This window comes from Nothobranchius furzeri, chromosome 16 (genome assembly GCF_043380555.1).
Source record: "Nothobranchius furzeri strain GRZ-AD chromosome 16, NfurGRZ-RIMD1, whole genome shotgun sequence".
Taxonomy (NCBI): Eukaryota; Metazoa; Chordata; class Actinopteri; order Cyprinodontiformes; family Nothobranchiidae; genus Nothobranchius; species Nothobranchius furzeri.
Window position 1 is genome coordinate 29,789,211 of NC_091756.1, and position 9,678 is coordinate 29,798,888.

The 9,678-nt window shown below is 40.9% G+C and overlaps 1 protein-coding gene across 1 annotated transcript in view; it reads left to right on the forward strand.

Moving 5' to 3' along the window:
• fam20cb (FAM20C golgi associated secretory pathway kinase b) overlaps positions 1–8,657 on the forward strand; it is a 77,032-nt gene extending 68,375 nt beyond the window's left edge. The window contains 7 exon segments of the mRNA XM_015963549.3: positions 357–472; positions 2,778–2,958; positions 3,412–3,521; positions 3,627–3,708; positions 3,881–3,940; positions 6,377–6,527; positions 7,252–8,657. Of these exon segments, the coding sequence (XP_015819035.2) occupies positions 357–472; positions 2,778–2,958; positions 3,412–3,521; positions 3,627–3,708; positions 3,881–3,940; positions 6,377–6,527; positions 7,252–7,368 (817 nt within the window). The 3' untranslated portion in view covers positions 7,369–8,657.
• Positions 8,658–9,678: the final 1,021 nt, after the last annotated feature.

The following is a 9,678-nucleotide window of genomic DNA, read 5'->3' on the forward strand; positions in this document are numbered from 1 at the left end:
AGGGACCTTTTAAAGGCCTTTGCAGGTGTTTTGAGTAAATCAGCTGAGTAGAGTGGCAGCAGGTGTCTTCTTTATTCAGCCTTTTCAGAATATTCTAATTTTTTGAGATACCAACTTTGGAGTTTTCATTAGTTGTCACTTATGAATATCAAATTTAAATGTAATGAACATTGGAAATACATTGGTCTGTGTGCATTGCATGAATATAATGTACAAGTTTCACGTTTTGAATGGAATTACTGAAATATTTTCAACCTTTTGATGATATTCTAATTTACTGGCCAGCACCTGTATAAACAACTTTCCTGTATCCTTTTAGCTGAACCTGACCTTTTGGTGTTTGCCTGTCCCAACAGGATCCTGGACTTCCGTCGTGTCCCTCCTATAGCCGGCAGGCTGGTCAACATGACAAAGGAGATCAGAGACGTCACACGGGACAAAAAGCTCTGGAGGACCTTTTTCATTTCACCAGGTAACCATGAAAACTCTGTAATCAGGTTTAGGACCATCACCACAACTAATCTGCTGTGGCCCCAGACTCTGGAGCTCTCTCCCCCTGAGCCTAAGATCAGTGGACTCAGTGGTCTCCTTTAAAATGCAGCTGAAAACTCACTTATTCAAACTGGCTTTTGCGTGACCTTTGTCACCTCCCTCTCCTTATTCTGTTCTTATTCCACCTTTCCCGGGATCAGTAGATTTTCCTCTTTCCTATTCATTTTCTTTCTCCCTTTCCTTACATTTTTTCGTTCTTTTCTCATTTTAAACATATTTTAATCACATTTTTAAATCTTTTTCTACTTATTTTTGTTTTTGTGAAGCACCTCATGATTTTCATCTTGAGAGGTGCTATATAAAAGATCTTCTTCTTCCAATCTACCTCACCTAGACCACAAAAGGTCCAGTCACTTTTATGGAGACTGGGTTTGGATTTTATATGTTGATAGCTGATAGTGTTAAGTAAGGCAAAGTAGGGCCGCTTTATTTATATAGAACATTTCACACACAGAAGCAATTCAATGTGTTTTCTAGGTGCAAGATCAGCAAGAACAAAGAAACGTTCAAATCAACGCGACGACATAAAACACAAGACTTTAAAATCAACATTTTAAAAGTACACAAATAAAATTAGATGTGAGAAATCAAATAAAAGGCAAAGTCAAGTGGTGAGCATTTACAGTACAGAAGGTGCAGCACAAGAAACAGTCATTCAAAGGCTGATGAATACATGAAGGTTTTCAGTTTTGATTCAAAGGTTTCTATAGTTGAGACATGTTTGAGGTTATAAGGAATCTGATTCCATCGGTGGCAGCTAAAAACAGCTTCAGTTTGGTTCTGACCCGAGATTCAACCAGCTGACTTTCTAAGGATCTCAGAGCCCTGCTGGGCGTATATACAATGAGATCCAAGATGTATTCTGGCCCCATGCCATATATAAACTAGCAGAAGTACTTTGAAATTGATTCTGTAGTTTACTGGTAACCAGTGTAGAGATTTAAGAACAGGAGTGATGTGCTTGGTTCTTGTTAAGACTCTAGCAGCAGCATTCTGAATAAGCTGCAGTTGCTTCACAGCTTTTTTTTTTTTGGTAAGACCAGTCAAAAGTCCAGCCTGCTGTAGATGAATGCATGAATGAGTTTTTTAAGATCTTGTCTGAACATGAGACCTGTTAAAACTCTAGTCTAGGTATAGCCTGAAAGCAGGGCTATTCAATTCCAGGCCTGAAGGGCCGATATCAGCACGCTTTTGTTGTTTCTCTTGTCCATCTGACACACTTGATTCCGTGGTTGATTCACCTCTGCAGCAGCTCATCAGGCTCTGCAGAAGCCTGTTAATCACCTGCTGATTGAAATCAGGTGTGTTGAAGCATGGTTGAAACTAAAATATGCTGGATTGCAGCCCTCGATGGACAAGGGTTCCCCACCCCTGCTTTAGATATTATAACAGTGATAGAGAAAAGTAGCATTTCATTAGGTCCACATTTGTCCCGGAAATATTCATGAGTCAAAACTTCCTGGAAATCTGGATCCAACATAAATCAGACAGAGGACACTGAGAACCGTTCAGTGGTGTCTGGGGGACCAGGGGATGGGAAGCTTGACATTGTTGTGATACGGGCCGGGAGGGGGCGAGGGGGAATTGTGGGGTGTGTGGAGGTGGATGATGAAGAGATGGGTCAGTGTGCCTCCTCCATCTTGTCCAGACAAGTCAGTGAAAGAGAGAGGGCGTCCATCAAGCTATCTGAAGATTGTAAGACCGAGGGAGGTTCTGAAAAATCGCAAAAGTGCAAAACCAATCTGTATTGCTTCAGGTCAATGTTTTTGATAATAATCGATGAAAAATAAAACATGCATCACTTGTCAGCAAAAAGTCTTTGTTGTTGTCAGAAGGTTGCAGAAGCACTGCAACAACGCAGCAGGATTTTCTTTTGATCTCAGAAGAAAAAGTCAGAATTCACTACGAAATCCTGACAAATAAACAAACAAACAAATAAATAAACAAGAGTTTCCTTTCTAATAACATGGAGCTGAATTTGGGAGATATTCATTTGCATGAAATTAGTTCCATCTGGGGACTTTACCTTGTGCCGCAGCGATGCAGCTAATAAGCACAGCAACTGTACTTTACATAATATACACTCCCCCAGGATTCTACTTCAGCTGATGCAGGCCAGTGGATGTGCTTTGATCCTGTGCAGAGTGAATATACGGAGGGAATGTCTAAAGATGAACCAGAAGGTTGGTTTTAAAAAAGTTGTCTCACACCTTTCTACTTCTCAGCCAACAACGTGTGTTTCTACGGCGAGTGTACGTACTACTGCTCTACTGAGCATGCTCTGTGTGGGAAACCAGACCAGATTGAAGGCTCTGTGGCGGCCTTCCTCCCAGACCTGGCCCTCGCCAAGCGCAAGACCTGGAAGAACCCATGGAGGCGCTCTTATCACAAACGCAAGAAGGCAGAGTAAGAGATGCTGCTGCATTCACTGACGCTCATTGAGTTTGTCTGATTTTCGAAATGTTTCTGTGTAAAAAGTTTTATTTTCTTAATGGTTACATTCAGACTGGCCTTTAGCCTATCAGTCCTGAAGGACATAAACACTATTTCCTGTAACTGAGGCTTTTCAGGATGCTATCTAGTATAGGTGAGAGAATAATTATCTATAGTATTTATGCAGAAACACGCCTCAGAATACCTCATAGTATATCTTTAATTGTAATTCATATACTAACAATAGATCTGAGATTTTTCTGCTTCAAAAAAATCATGTTAAAACAAAACAAAGGAGACAAAATAATACCACAATAAAGGTGAAATAGAGTCAGAAAGTAGGGAGGCAAAAGGAGAAGGAAGCTGGTGAATGTTGTTTTACTGAAGAGATGACATGAAATCTAATGAAAGTGTGACAAATCTCAGGTGGGAGGTGGACCCTGACTACTGCGAGGAGGTGAAGCAGACACCTCCGTATGACCGCGGGAGACGACTGCTGGACATCATGGACATGACCATCTTTGACTTCCTCATGGGTGTGTATAAGGCTTCACTATCCAGCGGCTCATTTATGTACTCTACAGTAATAAATATATTAATACAAATATGTTCCTTTGTTCTTTTTGTGTGTTTGCTCACAGGAAACATGGACCGTCACCATTATGAGACGTTTGAGAAATTTGGAAATGAGACCTTCGTCCTCCATCTGGACAACGGCAGAGGGTGAGCAGATCTGAGCCGCTTTAGATGGAACCTGAAGGGGGTGCTCTTGTTTCATTGTGCAGACAAACACACACCTCGTGTGCTGCTCCTATGAGCACAATGCCCCCACTGAATCAGTAATGCTAAGGTTGTTTTTTTAATGAACTCCACCATGCTTCTTCTTTTTTTTTAGATTTGGGAGACACTCTCATGATGAGATGTCCATCCTGGTGCCTCTGACTCAGTGCTGCAGGTACCTTCCTCTTTCTCGTGTATGGGCTGATGACAACTGTTTCCTGGCTACTTTGATCATTTACCTACTGAGGCCCAGAAATGCCGAGCGAAGAAAAGATTCCATCTTTCAGTTATTTTTAAAACACAGAAAAGGTTTATTTACCTGCAACGTTTCGTTTGCGGCTGCAAACTTCCTCAGGCCTGAGGAAGTTTGCAGCCGCAAACGAAACGTAGCGGGAAAACAGGTAAACAAAACTGCTCTGTGTTTTAAAAAGAACTACAGCATGGTATTAGAGATACGACACAGCAAGAATACACCTAAGATATTCAAAGTAGCTATAGTGTTGGATAACCATTTATTAGCCCCTTTAGGCAAAAATATCTGCCAAATACATAAAATAGTATAAATAGTATTATCTAGGGCTGGGACTTGATTAAAAATTTTAATCTAATTAATTACAGGCTTTGTAATTAATTAATCTCAATTAATCGCATTTTAATCGTTCAGGAAAATGTGCTCTCAAAGTAAAACTTTTAATTAAAATTTTGAGACAGAGAATCAAACATTAGACATGGTTATTACTGTAAACTAAAGCTTTTAATAAAAAAATGCATTTTAATTATTCAAATGTCACTGTGATATGAAACAAGACCCAAATCAACTAAAATTTATAATTACAAATAGAAGGTTCCTGAGCCTTTAAATAGTCTCTCTGTCTAGTTGAATTTGACTTTGCACCAGATTCTAATTTTTCCAGTTTCACTTGTTTGTATAATTGGGAGTTTTTATTAGCATTTCTACTCATAATGTAGTAAAAACACATAAATAATAATCCTTCAAAATGAGAGTAGAACAGGCACAAATATGATCTAGGACTTAATTGTACTAACTTTTAACACCAGAGCAGGCGTGGCATATTCTGAGAATGATCAGGAACACTAACTGGTTTCAGTTGGATGACTGGAGGTTGATGGGATGATAAAAGATCATGGCGAGGAAATAATGAGCTGACGAACAGGTGAGCGGACCTTCCTTACATGGGAAGTCCTGACGTTAAGAAGGGGATGCTGTGGACCTGCAGATTCACACCTGCAGCAGCGAATCTGGTGTGATCTCCAGCCTGATCACAACTTTCTCGTTCCTCGGTGCCCCTGATGCACTTAAGCATCCGCCCCTTAGCTGATGACAGCTTCAACACACCTGCTGCTTAATGATAGTAATGCATGTGATGTTTAGACGGAGACTCGTCTCAGAAACACAATACCCCAAAAGCATTGTTTAGCAAATCATCAGAAAAGTTTCCGAGTGTTTCTGTTTTAACTTAAACTTCTGTTTTCAACTGTAAGACACGTTGCTTGTGATTGTTTACAGAGTAGTGAGAACACGGAGCGTTCTCCCAGCGGCAGCCAGGTGCCTCTAGTTTGTCTGACTACTTTCATAAACTACTGTTAGGGCACAGAATTATTCTGTCTGGTGCTTTCAGCGCTGCACAGATGTTACGTAAATGTTAAAAATATAGCTTACCGCAACTTTTGTAAAGTTCCCGTTGCCACCGGGCAGCTGCAGCAGAGACGATCTCTGAAAAATGTCCGCGACACGGACTCCGTTGTTGTCTGGAAGTTTTTTTTCCCCCAAGTTAAGAAAAGAGGCGGACGTGTTTCCTAAATCCTGCATCAGTCCAAGCAAGGCAACTTCTTTCTGTTTTTATTACGTTTAGTAGCCATTAGCACTGTGCATTGTTGTATGCGTCAGTGATATTCAGTCTACGAGGAAGTCGTGCAATGACAAAGGTTCCGCCGTGCTTGAAATGCAAGCTGCGATTAAATGCGTTAATTTTTTTAAACGCGTTATTTTTTTCTAATTAATTAATCGTAATTAACGCGTTAAAGTCTCGGCCCTAGTATTATCTAAACCTGGCTGAGGCTTCTGTCTGTCTGTAAGCGCGCACACACACACACACACACACTTTATTTATATATATATAATAACTTAATAATGACTAGTTCAGACTTAGTAGTCGACAAATATGCATATTAATTGGCAGCTAATTAATGGTTAATTTGTGTTCCCTAAAGTGTTTCTATTTATTTATTTATTTTATTTTTTTATTTGTTCACTTATTCTCCTTCAAGGATACTTGAAAGTACAGATGTGAATTTTCTCACTACCAGACTGACTCAGTGTTTGTTGTTGTTTTCTTGCACTTCAAGGCTCAGGATTTATGCTTTTCTGGCTCTCCATAATCTTTTTTTTTTTCCCGTCTGGTCAGAAGTTATGAAATCCAAACTAAATAAAGATACAGTCAGACCTTTTCTCAGCTCTCTGCTTCCAGGGTTTTAATTATTAAATTAAACATTTAAAAGGTTTTTAGGTTCAGCCTTTTCTTTTTGTTTTCTTTAAAGCACAAATACAATCTAGTTCCTCATGTTTGTCTGCTCGGCTGTGTTTCTGCAGAGTGAGGAAGTCGACCCACCTGCGCCTGCAGCTGCTAGCGAAGGAGGAGTATAAGCTGTCTGTGCTGATGGCAGAGTCCATGGAGAGGGACCGCCTCACCCCCATCCTCATCCAGCCACACCTGGACGCCTTGGACCGACGGCTGCACCTGGTCAGGGCTTCACTCTCTATCTCCTCTTGTAGTTTTGGTGTTTGGAAAAAAAAACAGGGAAAGGTTGAAAAGTTGTTGTTTGAAAAAATAAATAAACAAAACTTTTTACCCCTCCCACTATCTTTGTGGGTGACGACACACGTGAGGTCCACGTGGCAGGGGTGAGGTGGTGCTCACTCCTCACCCCTGCCACATGGACCCAAGGGATAAACCATCAACCCTGCTCACCCGTTAGGACAGAGGGAGGGTTACATAATATTTTATTGTTGTCACCAAAATAAAATAAACTTTACTTTTTTGGGTATGTTCTAATCATTCAAGTCAGTCAGGATTAAAATAGAACATGTGGGGAAAATATAAAAATATTACTAATATAATAGCTAGTTTTAATTTAAACATTTCCACATGTTTTATTTATTGAAAGCTTTTTACCGGCTAGTGCACGCGTCAGTGAGATAGTGTTCCTCTAAAATAATGTAAAAAATAATTTTGTTGACTTGAGCTCAAACTTGTCCAAACGGGAAGAAACCAGTCGAAGAAATCAGAACTACCATTTAACAAATCTCAGCAGACGTAAAAATAATTCATATATTTATCTGGAATCTGATGATAGGGCCACATTTAAGATCACCTATTTTTAGTAAAAGGAAGTTAGAACCATAATGAATTTGGACAAACCACCAGTTCTTTCATCATTAACCGGGACTTGTCTTTGTGTCTCCAGACTTTGAATGTTCTGTCTGAGTGCATCGAGAAGGAGGGTTACAGCTCCGTGGTGGAGGACGACCTCCAGGAGAACCCAGAAACAGACCACGCCCACACCGGCTCCAGGCAGAGGTAGCCAGGGGGCGTGGCTGACTGCAGGACGGACGCTGGACCCATCTGATCTGGACTCTAAAACGGACAAAGATCTGTGCTGAACTTCTTTGACCACCCAGCGCTGAGGTGGAAGCCCTCCTGCAGAAGTGGGTGCAGGACAAACTGTGCAGTGATCCAGCTGCACTTTGTATCACCTAGACTCCTTAAAGTGCACAACCCTGGGTGTAGAGTAGGATAGCATCACCTCGGAGGACCCGGCTCAAACAGTTAAAGTCTTGTAAGAGACGTCTTCTCGGTTAAGGACCCTTTTGTTTGAATTCAGTGAATTCTGAGGGCCTTGAGTCTCCTCCTGATCAGAATTCTGTGTTTCTACTTATCGTTAGCGATGCAAGTGTTCTGGCTGAGTGTTCACTGGAGAGGAGAACATGTTTCCTTCCCCTAAACTTCCTGTTGCATTATTTTTTTTTTCTTTGTTTGTTTCTGCTGAGCTGTTTCAGCTCATGTTCGGTTTTGTCAGAAGGATGTTTTTGATCGGAGTACAGGTTTACTCCTCCTTAATTATTTTCCCTGAGAATATTTATTAAAAATCCTATTTATTATTTGAAATGAGTGCTAATAATGAGAAAATTGTTTTAATCAAACAGCTGTACTTCCTGATTTCTCCACAAGAGGGCAAACTGAGCATGTGCAGACATCTCGGCCCTTTAAAAACAACCTAACCTGTAATAATAATCATAATAATAATAATAATTTAAAAAACAATGAATGGCCTCAACAATCACCACTTCCTGTTTTCATGTTCCCTTCAGTGCAACAGAACCGAGGTACCAAAAAGCCAAATGTGACACTAATTATTTTCTATTTTTCTTGCTTTCTAATGTATTTGATGTCCAAATGTTGCTGTTGTGGAGAGATTTATTTTTTAGGATGTATAATTCATTCATCTGCTCAGCTGCTGATGATTCAGTGACTGGCTGAAAGTTAATATATACAGTAGAAAAATCTAGTGCCTGTGCAATGATAGAAATACTTGAATGTCTGGTTTCATAGCGGAAAAGGGTGCAAGCTAAGCTGTAGATTTAAAGATGTCTCTGTATGTGTACGTGCTGACTCATGGGGTTTCTAACTGTAGTCCTGTCTGTGTCAGGGCAGTCACGGATGTGTGGGTGAATCCATGCACAACCAAAAGGCTTCTTCTTCCTTTGGGCTTATTTTACTTTCTTTTGATTATTCGACTCATTCTTTCTGTGGGTTTGAAGTTTTTATTTCTTTGAATCATGGTAATCGTGCAATAAAACTAAATAATCAGCAGCTCATGTGTCCCTGTCCCCCTGATTTATCTATTTATCTACATAGTTTAAAATTTGTTAAAGATTGGATGAAATATGTTTAATGTAGCTTTATGAATCAGCAATATCTGAGTACAGAAAATGTTGATAATGTCATTTTTAAGAAATGCTCAAGACCTTGCGTCTCGTGCTGGTGTAAACCTCGGGTGATGGAGGCTACTCGTGCAGACACGAGTTAGGACGATGCTGGAACCGGAAAAAGGCCGATCAGATCAGTGCAGGAGTGTGTTTACAGTTCTCAGCGCTCTGTTGTGTTTTCATAACCTTTCCCCACAGAACAGCCCCCGGAAAAAGCTCCTCGGCTGGTTTACATAAACAAACACACACACACACACACACACACACACACAGGCAGACAGGGCAATGGATGGAGGAAGTGGTGTTTGAGACAACCATCAGAGGGGACCGAGAGGGACCAGAGGACAGGCTGGGGACGGTAATCGCCGTGGTCAGCCGCAGACGGGACACCAGAGGAAGCCTCGTCATGGGAGCAAGCTGCGAGGTGCTTATCAGATCTCTCTTCATGCTGACCTGATAAAACGACCCAGCTCAGCCTCCCTCTGCTGCTCCAGGTTGCAGCTTGGTTTTCTCTTACTTAGGGACAAGCAGTGCACCTGAATGAGCTCATTTAATACCTCAGGAGGGAGGACAGGGTTAAAGTCAGGAGAATTTTGTTATCTAAAGTTACTATCAGAAATGTATTTCATTAGATACACAATTCAGAGCTGATTGAAGTGAAGCTGAAACCAAGAATAAGGTGAAACCCTCCGTTTCCTCTCCATAGTAGCCTTGTTATGTGAACATCCCATCTTTCCTTATCAAAAGCACAGGTGAGTAGTTCTCCCAGCAGGTCAATTCTCATTACTGACCACTGTCTAAAGGTGAACTCAGACCAGTGCAACATGGCTGCTGCAGCACAAACCTGTCCAAGCATGACAGATGTTGATGTGCATGAGTTCATCTATGACTGATTCATCCTGATG